Source organism: Bos indicus, chromosome X (genome assembly GCF_029378745.1).
Source record: "Bos indicus isolate NIAB-ARS_2022 breed Sahiwal x Tharparkar chromosome X, NIAB-ARS_B.indTharparkar_mat_pri_1.0, whole genome shotgun sequence".
Lineage (NCBI taxonomy): Eukaryota > Metazoa > Chordata > Mammalia > Artiodactyla > Bovidae > Bos > Bos indicus.
Genome location: NC_091789.1, coordinates 64930144 through 64949408, shown reverse-complemented (window position 1 = coordinate 64949408; position 19265 = coordinate 64930144). Strand labels below are relative to the sequence as shown.

General features: G+C 43.5%; 2 protein-coding genes across 3 annotated transcripts in view; both read right to left on the bottom strand.

Moving 5' to 3' along the window:
• Positions 1-19265, bottom strand: part of PAK3 (p21 (RAC1) activated kinase 3) — a 295510-nt gene that overhangs the window by 214881 nt on the left and 61364 nt on the right. The window lies entirely within an intron of this gene.
• On the bottom strand, positions 16035-16478 carry LOC139181529 (protein FAM209-like). The gene has a single exon (XM_070785051.1). The coding sequence runs from the start codon at positions 16476-16478 to the stop codon at positions 16035-16037; it is 444 nt and encodes a 147-aa protein (XP_070641152.1).

Sequence of the window (19265 nt, the reverse complement as noted above, 5' to 3'; positions counted from 1 at the left end):
CATATGCCTGTGTATTGTTTCACTGGTTGCACTGAAGGTGTGGAACGTTTATAGTTTCTGAAAACGTTGAATTCAATTCCTATTAAGAAAAAAGAAAACTTTCCATGGGTCTTAGAGGACTCCTCTCCCCTCCACTGCATCCCCGGTTTCTCTTCTCCCCTGTCTTTCATGTCTACAGTTAGGGACAAGAGAAGTTAATTCTTGCTCAGAGAGTCTTGCCTCCTTTGCTGCTGAAGCATTTGTGTATCAGGAGAGGTGAAAGGTGAAGGGTGAGGGAGTGGGGAGATCTTTAACTAGGCTTCATCCCCTTGCCCCTTGCCAACATTCCTGGGAAACAGAAATAAGCTACACGGAAAGTCAGACACAGCCTGGTGCATAAACTGTTCCGGAGTGAATAAGAAGCAACTGTGTTTGGGGCGACTACCCTGGTGCTCCAGCGGCTAAGACTCCCACACTCCCAATGCAGAGGGCCAGGGGGTCAGGGAACTAGATCCCACATGCCACAACTAAGCGTTCAAATGCTGCATCTAAAGAGCTCAAATGCCACAATGAAGATAGAAGATCCTATGTGCAGAAACTAAGACCTGAAGCACTGAAATAAATAAATTTTAAAAGGAAGCAACTGATCTAATGAGGTGGATGAAACTGGAGCCTATCATACAGAGTGAATTAAGTTAGAAAGAAAAAGACAAATACTGTATGCTGCTGCTGCTGCTGCTAGTCGCTTCAGTCATGTCCGACTCTGTGTGACCCCATAGACGGCAGCCCACCAGGCTCCCCTGTCCCTGGGATTCTCCAGGCAAGAACACTGGAGTGGGTTGCCATTTCCTTCTCCAATGCATGAAAGTGAAAGGTGAAAGTGAAGTTGCTCAGTCGTGTCCGACTCTTAGCGACCCCATGGAGTGCAGCCCACCAGGCTCCTCCGTCCATGGGATTTTCCAGGCAAGAACACTGGAGTGGGGTGCCATTTCCTTCTCCCAAAGAGTGTATATTAACCCATATATATGGAATTTAGAAATAAGGTAACAACGATCCTACAGGCAGGACAGCAAAGGAGACACAGATGTAAAGAACAGACTTTGGGGCTATGTGGGAAAAGGCAAGGGTGGGATGATTTGAGAGTATAGCAGTGAAACATGTATATTACCACATGTAAAACAGATGACCAGTGCAAGTTTGATGCATGAAGTAGGGCACTCAAAGCTGGTGCTCCAGGACAACCCACAGGGATAGGATGGGGAGGGATGTGGGAGGGGGGTTCAGGGTGGGGAGACACATGTGCACCCATGGGTGATTCATATCTATGTATGGCAAAACCTTCACAATACTGTAAAGTAATTATCCTCCAATTACAATAAATTAATTCTTTAAAAAGGAAGCAACTGAGTTTCAAAGTCACACCTTCATTTCAAGGAAAGGGGGGAATTGGCAAACCTTGTGGTCCAGGAGGCCCAACAGCCCAAACTGCCTGCCCCTGGCTGCTACCTCCCTCTTCCTTTTGCATTCTGCCTTCCCTCCAAGAAAAACAAGTCACAAAAGGAGTCATCCCCCTTTGAGCGTGTGCTGTGAGGCCAGCACTGACACCATGCAAGGCATTGTCAGCCATATCATGTCAAGTTAATGTGCTTGACAACCCCTGTGATAGATAGGCTGTGATTTTGGGAAAATGGACTAGGCCAGAGCCATCTTTAAAAGACTTCAACTGCCTTTATTTAATCCTTTGCTGTACCAAACCCTGAGGATTCCCCTAGTGCTCTCCCAACTATACTTGATGAAAGACACAGAAGGGAGTTCAGAGAAGTTCAGTTCAGTTCAGTCACTCAGTCGTGTCTGACTCTTTGTGATGCCATGGACTACAGCAGCCCAGGCTTCCCTGTCCATCACCAACTCCTGAAGCCTACTCAAACTCATGTCCATTATGTCGGTGATGCCCTCCAACCATCTCATCCTCTGTCATCCCCTTGTCCTCCCGCCTTCAATCTTTCCCAGCATCAGGGTCTTTTCCAATGAGTCGGTTCTTCGAATCAGATGGCCAATGTATTGGAGTTTCAGCTTCAGCATCAGTCCTTCCAATGAATTTTCAGGACTGATTTCCTTTAGGATTGACTGGCTGGATCTCCTGGCAATCCAAGGGATTCTCAAGAGTCTTCTCCAACACCACAGTTCAAAAGCATCAAGTCTTTGGTGCTCAGGTTTCTTTATAGTCCAACTCTCATATCCATACATGACTACTGGAAAAACCATAGCTTTGACTAGATGGGCCTTTGTTGGTAAAGTAACGTCTCTGCTTATTAATATGCTGTCTAGGTTGGTCATAGCTTTTCTTCCAAGGAGCAAGCATCTTTTAATTTCATGGCTGCCGTCACTTGATCTGCAGCATTTTGGAGCCCCCAAAATAAAGTCTGTCACTGTTTCCATTGTTTCCCCATCTATTTGCCATGAAGTGATGGGACCAGATGCCATAATCTTAGTTTTCTGAATGTTGAGTTTTAAGCCAACTTTTTCACTCTCCTCTTTCACTTTCATCAAGAGGCACTTTAGTTCTTCTTAACTTTCTGCCATAAGGGTGGTGTCACCTGCATGTCTGAGGTTATTGATATTTCTCCCGGCAATCTTGATTCCAGCTTGTGCTTCATCCAGCCGGGGATTTCTCATGATGTACTCTCCATATAAGTTAAATAAGCAGGGTGACAATATACATCCTTGATGTACTCCTTTCCCGATTTGGAACCAGCCTGTTGTTCCATGTCCAGTTCTAATTGTTGCTTCTTGACCTGCATACAGAGAAGCTGGCTAGTGCTTAAAAGATCACACAGCCTTGAAGAGCAGAAATGGGATTGGCTTGTCTGGGATTCGATTAAGCCCAAGAAACTTGCTACTCCCAAGGGTTATTACAGAGCACCTCAGGAGCTCTAGTTCCCAACTTGCAACTGTGCAGCTCTTACACAATCCCAGGAAGCCATTTATTCATGATAGTAATTCCTGACATTGACAGAGCACTTTACATAATGTTCCCTGTATCATTGTATATCTTATACTCACAAATCTGTTGGAGATCAGACAAGAAAATTACCCCAATTATATAGATGAAGAAACATTTTCATAGGGGTTACATGACTCAGCCAAAGTTATAAAGCTGGGAAATTCATGATCCAGAACTAAAAGGTAGGAGGCAGTGAATGAAGGAAGCTACTGTATGTGGTTGATACACATTTTTTTTTTTTCTGTTCAGCCAACTAAGTAACATCTATGCTGGGATTATGAGGGCACAGTATTACTTCATGGCGTAAAACATGGATTTTGATACTTATTCACCAGGTGGCCCTGGATGAGTCACTGACCAGCTCTGTGCCTGAATTTCTTCATCTATAAAATGTAGATACATGACAAAACTGCCTACTTCCTTGAGTCACTGTAAGAACTCTCCTATGAGATACTTCATATAGAGCAGTTATGAGTTCAGGGCATTTAGCACAGTGCTTTGCATCCTGGAAGAATTCCGTACCTATCAACTATTCTTTTTCTGTTTTAAAATACTCAAGATGTGGCTCTTGTTCACAAGTACAAATACAAAGTAGATCTTTGTGAGGCTGTGGAGCCTGCCAAGGTTATTTTGTAATAGATGCTTTGATACAGAGCAAATTTATTCATAAGGAAGAGGAGCCCAAAGATGGAAGACACGATCACAAAAAGTGATCTGAGAGGCCATTCAGTTCAGGTCAGTCACTCGGTTGTGTCCGAATCTTTGCGACGCCATGGACTGCAACACCCCAGGCCTCCCTGTCCATCACCAACACCCGGAGCTTGCTCAAACTCATGTCCATTGAGTCGGTGATGCCATCCAACCATCTCATCCTCTGTCGTCCCCTTCTCCTCCTGCCTTCAAACTTTCCCAGCATCAGGGTCTTTTCCAAGGAGTCAGTTCTTCACATCAGGTGGCCAAAGTATTGGAATTTCAGCTTCAGCATCAGTCCTGCCAATGAATATTCAGGTCTGAATAGTTTGTAGTGATCCCTTTTGCATTGTCTGCTGTCCCTGGGGCCACTGGAGGGTGAAGCGACAATGGGTTGTGCCTGTTTTCATCCGTATCAAAAAGTGGCTTTACCAGCTCCAACCTGAACTCTGTTGGTGCCACCCTTCAGAGCTGGCACCTTTCCAGTGGGTCAACATACTCCCTCTCTCTCCCTAAATGTAGATGTCAGCTAGAGACACCTACTCCTGTCTCCCTAAAAGGTAGAAGGGTGCAGAGAGACAGGCCCATTGGAAAAATGGAGGGGGAGGAACCAGGTGGGAATGGAGACAGGTATGGTACAGTGACAGGAAGACTGACAAAAACAAATGAGGGCTGCCTCCTCTGGATACAGCCAGTTGAAAGGGGAAACCAACTCTAAAGAACTCAGGGGGCAGGGGGCAGCCAACACGGTGACTGTACTAAATGCCACTGAACTGTTCACTTTCGAATGGTCACTTGCAGGAACTTTGCTGGTGGTTAAGACTCTGCACTCCCAATGCAGAGGGCACGGGTTTGATCCCTGGTCAGGGAACTAAGATCCCACAGGTTGCACAACATGGCCAAAAAAAAAAAAATGGTTACTTACATGTTATATGGATTTTACTTCCATATAAAAAAAATCCAGGGGCTCATGGCACCACAGTTCCAGAGAGAATTTTTTGCAGAAATGGGCCCTGGCCTGAGGTTCAAAGAGGCTCGAACAGGCAATGAATGCCTATTTGTGTCTCTCCTGTAACCTGTCCTCTCTGGGCTGCCCACTCGTGTGGTGATAGTGTATGCATGTGTATGAGTGTGTGTGTGGTTTCTCAAAGCAGCTCCTATGACTCTCGACTGCAGGAACTTTTGCAAATAACACTTAATCCTTGTTAAACTCCCATTCTAAGCCCATCTTTAATCCTCACAGCAATCCTCAGAGGTAGGGACTATTATCATACCCATTTTACAGATGAGAGAGTGGAGCCCCAGAAAGGTTCAGGAGTTGCTACAAAGTCACCTAGTAAGTGAAGTGTACAGGTTCAAACCCAAAGCCAGGCACTGAAGCTCTCCACTTCCTGCACCAAACACCTACACTCTTTCAGGTTCAGAACAGTATAAAGTATATTTATACATATGGGTCTTCCCTGGTGGCTCAGACAGTAAAGAATCTGCCTGCAATGCAGGAGACCTGGGTTTGATCCCTGGGTCAGGAAGATCTTCTGGAGAAAGAAATGTCAACCCACTCCAGTATTCTTGCCTGGAGAATCCCATGGACAGAGGAGCCTGGTGGGCTACAGTCCATGGAGTCACAAAGAGTCGGACATGACTGAGTGACTAACACACACATATGTCTATACATAGAAGAAACTCAATAAATCCCCATCAAATGAATGCCTCTCTTCCATCTAGTAAGCTCCTGCTCAGCTCTCTAACTCATTTGATGTTCAGTGCCCTATGAATTTAATGCTATCATCAGCCCTTTACAGATGAGAAACCTAAAGCTCAGAGATGTTAAATAACTTGCTCAAGTTTATACAGCTCTTGGATGGCAACACTCTGATCCAAACTCAGACCTGTTAGCCGGGTCTTTCTCAATTGTCTTCCAGAAACTTCTCTGGGGCTGCCTGCTCAGTAAAGCCCAGCTGGGTCCTTCTGCGCACCCATTAGTTGGCCTTGATTTGGATGTAAACAGGGGAGATACAAATAACTGACTGGCCTCTAATTCAGTGCATGGAAAACATGATCACAGCAGGCAGGCAGAGGGGAAGGGCACTGCCATGAGGGAAAGGAGGGAGGCAAGGCCTGGAAAATTCTGATGGAGGCAGGGGCTATGCTCCATCTGCTCCCACCAGGGGAGAGACATTTTGGCTCCTCTTACAGCAAAAGCAACAAACTCGAAGCATGCCACAGTCAGCATGAAACGAGAATCTTCCTTGGACATCTAACTCTAAGAAATGACTCTCCACGCTGGAGGAGGCAGCCAGATTCAGGCAGCCTGTACCCAGACACCTCATCAGAATTATGCTGCTCTCTGCTGGAGCCTCAGCTTGGCCCCAACTGCCACCCACCAGGAGGGGCTGAACTTCCCCTGTGACCTGTATCATGGGCTGTTTTGCTTCTTACCCCCCTTCCACGTGCTGCCAGCCTTTGTTTCAGCTTCTTCCGCTGGGCTCCATTCTGTTCTGGGGATCAGAGTGACTCTGACAGGGCCAAGCCGCATGACTCACAGGGTGATGCCATAGTCCAGGGGTCAAGATGGATGGACTACCTATCCACAGAGCTCTGCAGGCCCACCCTACTTCACTTGGAGCAGCAGTCCCCAACCTTTTTGGCACCAGGGACCTGTTTCGTGGAAGATAATTTTTTTCCATGGACTGGTGGGTGGGGGGAACAGTTTCTGGATGATTCAAGTACATTACATATTACATTAGTGGTGCAGTTTCTTTCTATTATTATTATTACACCAGTTCCACTTCAGAATATCAGGGGTTAGATCCCAGAGCTTGGGATTCTCCTACACTGCTGAGCCCAGAGGAGATGGTTCCAAAAAACATGTTGATTGATTGACAGGTGGATGGCAGGGTGATTCAGTCGTAGAGCTTTGCTATTCTAGGTGTGGCCCATGGACCAGAGGCACTGGCATCACCAGAGAGTCTATTAAAAATGCAGAATCTCAGGCCTCAGCTCAGACTTCCTGAATCAGAAACAGTTTTTAACCAGACTCCCAGGAGATTTACATGACCATTAAAGAAGAGAGATGAACTGGTGTAGGACAGTGACTCAGAAAGGCTTGCACTGTAACCGCTGTTTAATAGGTACTCATTCTCTGTTTTTCTGAATCCAGTAGTTTCTAAATGTTGTTGTACATTATTTCATCTGGGGTACTTTTTAGAATTGGTTTTTTTTTTTTTTATTTGGAAATCATTTTAAACTAACAGAAGAGTTCTAAGAATAGTACAAGGAACCCTTGCCAGCAGGGTAAGCCCTCACCCAGATTTGCCAAATGTTAGCATTTTGCCACTTGCTGTATCCATCCCTTGTTATGCTTCTACATGGTATTTCCCCCTTTAATCCATTCACCTAAATTGCAGGCATCATGTTCTTCACTCCTAAATATTGTAGCATGTATTTCCTAAGAACAACAACATCCTCTTAGGTAACCACAATCTTGTTATCAAGTTCAGGAGTTTTAACACTGACACAGCAATATGATCTAATAAACAGTCCATACTCAATTGTGGTCAATCAGCTCAATGATGTCCTTTACGGCAATTCTGGTTTTCATCTGGAGAGCTTTTAAAGTGCCGATGCCACGGTCCTATCCCCACACCGATTAAGAACGATTCTCTGAGGGAGGGGCTTGTGCCTATAATAAATTTTCATTGGAGTATAATTGCTTTACAATGTTGTGTTAGTTTCTGCTGTACGACAATGTGAAGCAGCTATATATATACACACATACCCCCTCCCTCTAGAACCTCCTTCCCACCTCCCCACATCCCACCCACCTAGGTCATCACAGCACTGAGCTGAGCTCCCTGTGCTATACAGTTTTAGGCTTTCCAGGAGATTCTAATGTGCAGCCAGGTTTAAGAACCTGTGTGCCATAGGCTTTTTCTGTGGTCCCTAGAGATCACAGGGGTAGGAACCATTGCTGAAAGAGTGAGCCCTGAGTATAATTTGTCTAAGCCCCATGTCTCCTTTAATCCGAGTTCTGCCATCAGTCATTGCTTATAAGGTTCTTGGACCTTTCTTCACTTCTTCTGAAGCCACTACCCTAATGGGAACAAAACAGTTATTTTTCCATGCTGCTATTTCCCCTACAGCCACTTGGCCCCATCCTTCTTTCTTTATAAGAAATGAAGCCTTGAATGGTACCTGCTCTGGGCTGTGTTCTCCACGAAGCTGCGTCTAACAAGTTGGCTACAACACCTGGAATTGCAGAAGAGCAAGGGCAGGTGGTGGAAAAGAATGCCAGAGATGCAGCAAATCAATTCAGAAGAAGGCCAAATTTCTCTTTGGGCTGGCCACAAAGTTTCTCCAGAGTTCAAAGAAGCTTGATTAGAACTAGGCGGTTCTCAAATTACCTTGGTTTGGAAAACAAGCCACTGAGGTGAGCAGATGTAGCCATCCACAGCTAGAGTGGACCCAAAGGTGATGTACAGATGGGGAGCAATTGGGAAACTCCAGCTAATCCCAGGAGCCAGCAGGCTTTTGCATTTCCTGAAAGAATTTGGGTCAATCTAACTTGTTGCTTTAATTGATTCAATGGAGCTCTTCTGTTTCCAGCCATGAGCAGATGAAGGGGAAGCCTGGCATGTCTGTGAGGGAGTTCATGTCATTTAGTTAGCTGGGTCACCCATTTCCCCAGCCTTGAAATAGCATGGCCACCATCACCTCCACCCCTCCTCCCACCCAAACATCTGTGTCACTGCAGCCAAAGAAACTCAGTTTACTTTGAAAAGGCTCCATCACAGGAGGCCGAGTCCAGATTTGCATGTGTTGGTGAATATATTTTGGAAGAAAGGTGAATGCACAAAGCAGATCATTTGGCTTCAAAGCAGCTCTGTCAATGCCTGACATATCGACTCACTTTTAGGATGTATTGACATTCTTTACTATTTGAGAGAACTAGTCTACTCAGATGGATGGCTTTAACAGATACATCTTTGCAGTTTAGTCAATGACAAAATATTTGTGAGTGGTTAATGTCTTTCCTCTTCACAGGAACTTAATAATGTCCCAAATGAGATCATTCCCCCTGGCCCAGGACTTAAGAACATTTTGAACTGTGCTCATCCTGACTGGGATTCCTGGTGGCTCAGCTGGTAAAGAATCCGCCTGCAATGAGGGAGACCTGAGTTTGATCCCTGGGTTGGGAAGATTCCCTGGAGAATGGCTACCCACTCTAGTATTCTGGCCTGGAGAATTCCATGGACTGTATAGTCCATGGAGTCTCAAAGAGTCAAACACAACTGGATGATTTTTCACTTCACTGATTGGGAACCAAAGAATACTCAACTTACTGCCAGAGTCCAAATGGAGGGCACCCCGTATTACTAGATAACCGTTAGAAAATTCCTCAATTAGGACTCCGTGTGCACTGTCACTGCCATTTCTATCATCTCCCCCATCAGAGGACTCCTTGTCTGATTACAGATTTTGGTCCCTGCCAGTAAGACAGAATGTGCTTAAATTGATCAAAGATGTGTGAATTGCACATATCTCAAATTTTTGTAACAAAAGGCCAGCTTTGGGAAATGTTTTCATAGAGTATATTTCACATCGCTTAATGCAAGCTAGCAAAGGCATTGTCTTTCACATTAGAACTATTAAAACTTGGTTAATATTCTCTCCAACCATGAATTTTCATTTTCTGGTTACTTAATATGTATATTAAATATATACATTGTATGTATCCCCTGGAGAAGTAAATGGTAAACCCAACCAGTATCCTTGCCTGGAGAATTCCATTGACAGAGGAGCCTGGTGGGCTATAGTCCATGGGGTCACAAAGAGTTGGCCATGACTGAGTGACTAATACTTTTACTTTCACTGCATAGCCAGAAACGAGCCAACACTAAACAAACTTTAAAAGTGCACAAGGCTTGTCCTTCCAAAACTGGTATCTCCCACATATTTTTGAAATACAATGGAACATCCTGAATCCTAGGCCTATACCTATACTCAAAACTATCTCCAATCCCACCTTTTTCTTGGTGTCTCATTCCCGTAGGATCTTATTTGCTACTAGAAAATTACTAAATTCATAGGCTCAGTTCAGTTAAAAATTGCAAGGATATATTTGAGAGAAATGACTAATGATATGAGCATTTTGGCATGCAAAATTAACAGTGGGAAAATAAGCTTCTTTCATGAAGTTCCAGAGTTATTCCTGAATAAGATATGTTGTCATTTTCAAAAAATTAATGTGCTATTTTTTTTTATAACTTAAAACATCCAATAAGAAATGTGTAAAAGAACTAAGACCACATGCATTGCAGGAAAGTCTTTGTTTCTAATCTCAAACTTATTAAGATTCTACAAAGAGATAGCCATCAGGGCAAAAGAAATCCGTCATCAATAACAGGGTTAAGATTGCATATAAACAGTTAAAAAAACAACATTGTAAATCAACTATGTGCTGTGCTTAGTCCCTCAGTCATGTCCAACTCTTTCCGACCCCATGGACTGTATTTCAACTTTAAAAAAGAAGATTGCCTGTAAAATACATGAAGAATGTATATTTTGAAGATGTGGCTAAAAACTCACCATGTCCACTTTAAACACTGCATTGACTAATAAGATATAATTCTGGGCATGATTTTCTCAATGTCAGTTCCACAGAGTCTTAGATTTCTTATATTAGTGACAAAAATGAAAAATATAGAACAAGTTAGTGTTCTTTCTAATTCCATGTATGTTTAGCTAACTGAGTTCTTTTTCCCTCTGCCTGTTTTATCTCCATAGTCCTTAGTGATTACATGATATATTTGGCTTCTTTGCTTATCTCTACCTAAATTAAGAATAAAATATAAATTCCATGAGGACAAGGAATTTTTTTACCACTGTATCTCCAGTGCCTGAAACACTCTGACACATAGTAGGTGCTTAACAAACATCTGATATATGAAAGAGGATACCACTATATTAAGAGAGACAACAAACAGATTCTATTATAATGGACAACATACAAGGAGATGAATGGTTGATAAAAATGCCATTATTGTTTGTATCTATATCTGAATATGCATTTATATGCCTTTATGTGGAAGAGCAATGCTGAGTTAATTTCCTTCCATTTCAAATAATGACTATATTTATATTGATAAAGCTAGTATACCGTGAAGTACAATAATATTTTGCCTCATTCTCAATGTTTTTTTAGTTTATATTGCTATCTTTGTCTTCTATGAAAGTTTATTTTCTTTTTTAAAATTTTTAATTTTATCAGATCAGGTCAGTCACTCAGTCGTGTCCGACTCTTTGCAACCCCATGAATCGCAGCACGCCAGGCCTCCCTGTTCAACACCAACTCCCAGAGTTCACTGAGACTCAGGTCCATCGAGTCAGTGATGCCATCCAGCCATCTCATCCTCTGTCATCCCCTTCTCCTCCTGTCCCCAATCCCTCCCAGCATCAGAGTCTTTTCCAATGAGTCAACACTTTGCATGAGGTGGCCAAAGTACTGGAGTTTCAGCTTTAGCATCAGTCCTTCCAAAGAAATCCCAGGGCTGATCTTCAGAATGGACTGGTTGGATCTCCTTGCAGTCCAAGGGACTCTCAAGAGTCTTCTCCAACACCACAGTTCAAAAGCATCAATTCTTCGGCACTCAGCCTTCTTCACAGTCCAACTCTCACATCCATACATGACCACAGGAAAAACCATAGCCTTGACTAGATGGACCTTTGTTGGCGAAGTAGTATATTGGAGTATAATTAGTTAACAATGTTGCATTAGCTTCAGGTGTACAGCAAAGTGATTCAGTTACACATATATCTATCCTTTTTCAAATTCTTTTCCCATTTAAGTTATTACAGTGTATTCAGCAGAGTTCTCTGAGCTATACAGTAGGTCTTTGATGGTTATCCATTTTAAATATAGCAGTCTGTACATGTCAATCCCAAACATTTAATACATCTTTTATCATAGGTCACTTTAAATCAGTGTTGGAAGTAAACAGAATGTATGTTTTACTAATGATAACATATTAATTAGAGAAATATTCATTAGGCACAGTACCAGACCCTTGAAAACAAGTGTCTTAAGATTTCTGTTTCCTTGAAAATCAAAAGCATAGGAAAATATTGATTAAAATGGTCTTCCCCCCAAGAAAACTAGCACATTCTCTTTACTGACAGAAAAACAAGAATGTTGATAACTGAACCATAATAAGACTCTGAGTTAGACTAGTTAAAACCGAACATTAGATTTTCTATAAATCTATGCTCGATTGAGGTCCTTGCTAATATATCTTCTCTGATTATATAGACTATATGCAAGAATAATTGGACTTTCATAATTACAAAATACACTGAGAGAAAATTATTTTTGCTAGCAAATAGCAAATAGTTTAGTTACTGTTCTTTTAAAAATATATCTCCCTTAGTAACTATATCAACATATTTTATGATTATTCCCTCTATCTAACATTATATAAATGGATTCATTTGAATCTCAGTGGAGAAAAGGCACAGACTATAAAAATACTTGAATAATGAGCATATAGCTTCTCAAAACCATACAAAGAAGACATAAGATAAAGTCAATATTCTGATAAAATACATATATGCTTGTAAGTAAAAGTTCCAGGGTAAACGTACTACTGCAACTGCAACTGGTACTAATATAACTTTGGTTACCATCTAGCAAGTATATAAGACAATCAAAACAAACCAAAAAAAAAAAAAAGGAAGAAGTTAATGCTGAACTTAAACTTTTGTGTGGAGCCACTAAACTTTAGTGGACAAAGCAATACTCAAGAAAAGAAAATGTGGTCAGTATTGTGAATTAAAAATAAGTATTTTCCAATATACATGATTTAAAGTTATGAGTCATTCATGAAAAAATTATTAGAGGACTAATTTAGCAAAGTAATAACTGATGGTATAAACAGCAGCAGAAGTTTCCCTGAGCAGATGATCTATTTAAACCTCAGATTAAAGATAAAACGCCTGAAGAATTTATGGTAATAAAACACAATGGAAATGCTACAATGGAAATATGGAATTAAGATAACTTTTCAGAGTAGACTGGTGAAAACAAAACAATGAGATACCATTACACACTAATTCAGTTCAGTTCAGTTCAGTTCATTCGCTCAGTCGTGTCCGATTCTTTGCAACCCCATGAATTGCAGCACGCCAAGCCTCCCTGTCCATCACCAACTCCCGGAGTTCACTCAAACTCACGTCCATCGAGTCAGCGATGCCATCCAGCCATCTCATCCTCTGTCATCCCCTTCTCCTCCTGTCCCCAATCCCTCCCAGCATCAGAGTCTTTTCCAATGAGTCAACTCTTCGCATGAGGTGGCCAAAGTACTGGAGTTTCAGCTTTAGCATCAGTCCTTCCAAAGAACACCCAGGACTGATCTCCTTTAGAATGGACTGGTTGGATCTCCTTGCAGTCCAAGGGACTCTCAAGAGTCTTCTCCAACACCACAGTTCAAAAGCATCAATTCTTCGGCACTCAGCTTTCTTCACAGTCCAACTCTCACATCCATACATGACCACTGGAAAAAAACATAGCCTTGACTACACGGACCTTTGTTGGCAAAGTAATGTCTCTGCTTTTGAATATGCTATCTAGATTGGTCATAACTTTTCTTCCAAGCAGTAAGCATCTTTTAATTTCATGGCTGCAATCACCATCTGCAGAGATTTTGGGCCCCCAAAAATAAAGTTTGACACTGTTCCACTGTTTCCCCATCTATTTCCCATGAAGTGATGGGACCAGATGCCATGATCTTAGTTTTCTGAATGTTGAGCTTTTTTTTTTTTTTTTTTTTTGAAAAATTTTTTGAATTTTATTTTATTTTTAAACTTTACAAAATTGTATTAGTTTTGCCAAATATCGAAATGAATCCACCACAGGTATACATGTGTTCCCCATCCTGAACCCTCCTCCCTCCTCCCTCCTCCCTCCCCATACCATCCCTCTGGGTCGTCCCAGTGCACCAGCCCCAAGCATCCAGTATAGTGCATCGAACCTGGACTGGCAACTCGTTTCATACATGATATTATACAGGTTTCACTGCCATTCTCCCAAATCTTCCCACCCTCTCCCTCTCCAACAGAGTCCATAAGACTGTTCTATACATCAGTGTCTCTTTTGCTGTCTCGTACACAGGGTTATTGTTACCATCTTTCTAAATTCCATATATATGCGTTAGTATACTGTATTGGTATTTTTCTTTCTGGCTTACTTCACTCTGTATAATAGGCTCCAGTTTCATCCACCTCATTAAGCCAACTTTTTCACTCTCCTCTTTCACTTTCATCAAGAGGCTTTTTAGTTCCTCTTCACATTCTGCCATAAGGTTGGTGTCATCTGCATACCTGAGGTTATTGATATTTCTCCCGGTAATTTTGATTCCAGCTTGTGCTTCTTCCAGTCCAGCGTTTCTCATGATGTACTCTGCATATAAGTTAAATAAGCAGGGTGACAATATACAGCCTTGATGTACTCCTTTTCTTATTTGGATCCTGTCTGTTGTTCCATGTCCAGTTCTAACTGTTGCTTCCTGATCTGCATACAGGTTTCTCAAGAGGGAGGTCAGGTGGTCTGGTATTCCCATCTCTTGAAGAATTTTCCACAGTTTATTGTGATCCACACAGTCAAAGGCATTGGCATAGTTAATAAAGCAGAAATAGATGTTTTCCTGGAACTCTCTTCCTTTTTCTATGATCCAGCAGATGTTGGCAATTTGATCTCTGGTTCCTCTGCCTTTTCTAAAACGAGCTTGAACATCTGGAAATTCATGGCTCATGTACTGCTGAAGCCTGACTTGGAGAATTTTCAGCATTACTTTACTAGCGTGTGAGATGAGTGCACTTGTGTGGTAGTCTGAGCATTCTTTGGCATTGCCTTTCTTTGGGATTGGAATGAAAACTGACCTTTTGCAGTCCTGTGGCCACTGCTGAGTTTTCCAAATTTGCTGGCATATTGAGTGCAACACTTACACAGCATCATCTTTCAGGATTTGAAATAGCTCAACTGGAATTCCATCACCTCCACTAGCTTTGTTCATAGTGATGCTTTCTAAGGCCCACTTGACTTCACATTCCAGGATGTCTGGCTCTAGGTGAGTGATCACACCATCGAGATTATCTGTGTCGTGAAGATCTTTTTTGCACAGTTCTTCTGTGTATTCTTGCCACCTCTTCTTAATATCTTCTGCTTCTGTTAGGTCCCTACCATTTCTGTCCTTTATCAAAGCCCATCTTCGCATGAAATGTTCCCTTGGTATCTCTGATTTTCTTGAAGAGATCTCTAGTCTTTCCCATTCTGTTATTTTCCTCTATTTCTTTGCATTGATCTCTGAGGAAGGCTTTCTTATTTCTCCTTGCTATTCTTTGGAACTCTGCATTCAGATGTTTATATCTTTCCTTTTCTCCTTTGCTTGTCGCTTCTCTTCTTTTCACAGCTATTTGTGAGGCCTCCCCAGACAGCCATTTTGCTTTTTTGCATTTCTTTTCCATGGGGATGGTCTTGATCCCTGTCTCCTGTACAGTGTCGCGAACCTCAGTCCATAGTTCATCAGGCATTCTATCTATCAGATCTAGTCCCTTTGGAATGGCCAAATACAAAAATCTGACAAAACCAGTTACTGGCAAAGATGAGAAACAACAGGAACTCTCATTTGTTGTTAGTGGGAATGCAAAATGGTACAGTTACTTTGGAAGCAATGTCTAACATAGCTAAACATTGTCATACTCTATGATCTAGCTATTTTGCTCCTAGATAGTTCACCAAATGATTTGAAAGCTAATGCCCACACAGAAACATGGACATGAATTTTATAAAGCTTAACTCATTCCCTCTCTCTCTCTCTCTCACACACACACACAAATTGGAGGCAACCAAAATGTCCTTTACTAGCAGAATGTTTAAACTAACTACAGAACATCAATATAACATAATATTATTCAAGAATAAAAAGAAATGGGCTATCAAATCACAAAAATGAATGGATGATACCTTAATGAATGTTATAAAGTATAATAAGCTACTCTGGGAAAGGGTATACACTGTGAAAGTGAAAGTCACTCAGTCGTGTCCGACTCTTTGTGACTCCATAGACTGTACAGTCCATGGAATTCTCCAGGCCAGAATACTGGAGTGGGTAGCCTTTCCCTTCTCCAGGGGATCTTCCCAAGCCAGGGATCGAACGCAGGTCTCTCAGTCTGGAAAACACTGCATGATACCAATTATACCACATTCTGGAAAAGGTAAAATTGTAGCCTGAATAAAAAATATCAGAGGCATTTTTCCTTTTGCTGCAAAATACTTTTATTAGTTTGGATACACTTTGTCAACACTCAACTACTCCTTTTCTTCTTTGATGTGAAAATCCACTTCATCCGGGTCTCCGGTGTCCCATACCTCAAGTATTGTAACATTATTCCGTGCGTCACCAGGAACCTCGATATTGGGACATTGGCATTGATCACCGGTTGCCACAGTGAGTTTCATATTCTTTACCCTGGACATAAGGTTCATCAGTGACGTCTCGGACTGGGTTAAGGCACCGCACATAGAGTCTTTGTAGGGGGAAGGCCTTATCTTCTTTCTTCCTGGAGAGCCAGATGAACAGCCCTGACGGCCAGGAGGAGTGCCCACATTACTTTTGTCATCGCCTCCAGGAAACTTCAGGATCACCAAAAACATGAGGAAGATTAACAGCCAGTGCCACTTGCTCCCAAACCAGCCTGGGGCATACTCTGGTTGATTCTGCCGAACGCGGAAGTGCCTTCCACTGGGCACCATCCTCGGCAGTTCTTCGGCTTCATCTCTCAGAACATAAAACACATAGGCAAAGACAAACGAGATAAACGTAGGCCAAAAAAATAACCATATTACAGAGCGCATCGTGAGCTGAGACCAAGTGGCTCCTGGTGCGCTGGTCTGCGCTGGCACCTGGAGACTGAGCACCAGGCAGGGCTGGGCCCTTGGTGACGTCACAGAGGGCCCCACCCCCACCAGAACCCATGTGGCCAGGGTATGACTTCAGGGCAGAGGGTAAGGAGGCCTGCAGGGGTCAACCGGGAGTAGGGCTTAAAGGGACATGGGGCCATTTCCAGTGGGCAATTGAAAAAGAGGCGAGTGACAGAGTGCCATCCCCATGCCAGTGTATTCTTTCTGAACCTGGTGTTCTACTGGGAGGGTGGGTCCATTTTCTATTTTTATTTTTCCATTTGTTGAATCCAGACACTGTGGTGAGCAGAGCAGAACCAGGGGCATGTGCCCCTGTGGAGCAGACAGCCAAGTGGGAAAGAAAGATATTAAACCAGAGGCCACAAACTAGGAGCCACTGATGTTTTGTGTGGCCTACCACTGTCGTAAAAATGATTGTGCTCAGTGCTAAGTCCTGTCTGACTCTTTGCCTCCCCATGGACTGTAGCCTGCCAGGTTCCTCTGGAGAAGGAAAGTCAGGGGCATCACCAGTGATGCAGTAGGGGTGGGCAATGAGGTAGGTACTCTCTAAGATCCCTCCCAGATCAGAGGTTCTATGATCCTGCATGGCAGTTTCCCAGAGGGCAGGGATGCACCTCCTGGGCAACAAGCAGTGGAACTGGCACATCTCTGGGGAGTTGCTGAGTTGGCAAAACTACACTGTCTGATGCACCTGTGGATGAGCAAGTACTGGCTGCACTCCTCCTCCCCGTCTGTGCATGTCTAACCGCCACATGTGTTGGAAGGTGACCTTGCTCTGCAGGTGTGGCTTGAGAGCTGTGTTCCTTTTCACTGTCCTTCTCTAGGAAGACGACCCTTCTTTGTGCTGTGCGAGTTGAAGATCCGAATGCACGTCTATGGCTGCAGCACTCGGCACTGTGCCTTTCTGTCTGGGCCGGTGGTTTTCACACTTGAGTGTGTATCAGGGTCTCCTAGAGGGCTTGCAAAGTCCCATTTTGCTGGATCTCAGTCCCCAGTCAGTCCTGGGTGGGACTTGAAGACTGCCACTTCTGCAGGTCTCTGGGCAATACTGAGAACCACCATCCAGACAATAGCTTCACTCACAAAGACGTGGCTTCCCTCTGACTGCTGTGCACTGAACCTGAGGGGCCAGTGGGAGTGGAGTGGCAGCAAGAGCACCGAACTGGAGCCTGAAGACCAGGGTTCTACACTGCACCCGCCCTCTTGCGAGCTGTGTGACCTTAGGCAAGCCTCAGCACCTCTCTGTGCCTGTAGCTGCCTCACAGGCACAAGGATGCGATGAAGTTGGTGACTGCTACTCTGGGTGTTTCTGCAATTCAGAGTTGGTCTGTCACTCTTGTCCTGAGCCTAGTCTTCCCAATTGGGAAGCCAGATACCCCCACAGCACCCCACCCCCAAGCATCCAAGTGCCCACTTCTCTCCACAATCACTCCCAGCTGGAGTGGTCCACTTGCTTGGGGGTCTTCTTCTACAGCCAGCCATGTATGGAGCCCAAAGGGTGAAACTGGTGTCTTCCTCTTAGAGATCCACATCTACCACTTGGGGGTATGTGTGTCTTGCATGTGCTATTTCAAACGCCTTTTAGCACTGAGATAAGGATACAGAATCCTAGAGCTAGTCTCCTGCCGGTAAACTCTGATGCTAATGACTTATTGTGTTACCTTGGGCAAGTTAGTTAACATCTCTGAGCCTCACATACCCGACTTTAAAATGGAGAAGCAGTACCTACTTCATGGGATTGCTGTGAGGACTAAATGAGATCATGTATGCAAGCCTTTACTCCTGGCACATAGTAAGTGCTTAACATGGTAGCTGTTGTTTCTCAAAAAGAGGATAATGGCCTCCTCTATAACATTAGAGACGCAGGAATGCTGAAAACACTATGGTTGCAGGTGTCCTACTTTCTTAATTCCTCCCATGGTGCATAATAACAATAATGGTAATACATATGTAGTGACACTAGGGCTTCCCAGGCGGTTCTAGTGGTAGCGAACCTGCCTGCCGATGCAGGACATGTAAGAGGCTGGAATTCGACCCCACAGGATTCAATCCGTGGGTTGAGAAGATCCTCTGGAGAAGGGAATGGCAACCCACTCCAGTATTCTTGCCTGGAAAATCTCATGGACAGAGGAGCCTGGCGGGCTACCATCCATAGGACTGCAAAGAGTCAAACCCGACTGAAGTAACTTAGCATGCGTGCATAGCAATACCTTACAGAAATGGATATTTCACATTTTTGAGAACACTATCCACTAAATCCTCTCATTCCATCTTTATCACACTGTAAGAACAAGGCCACCACATTGGTGTGGATCTCAGGATGAGCTGAGATGTTCTGAAAACACTGCTGTCTACAAGCCTCCCATCAGTAGGCTGCTTTTCCCTATGTGGATTTCTGCTCCTGCATGGGCGAGAGAGCATCCTGGGCCATGGCTGCCAGCTGGGGAGGCTCCAGGGACCCTATCTGGTACTCAGCCCGTTTTTCTCAGGTACACATCAGGCCTAGAGGCTGCTTCCCATGTGGCATGATTGCTCGCGCTCTGTTTACTGCATGCCTTGCTGCTACTGCTGCTGCTGCTAAGTCACTTCAGTCATGTCTGACTGTGTGACTCCATAGAC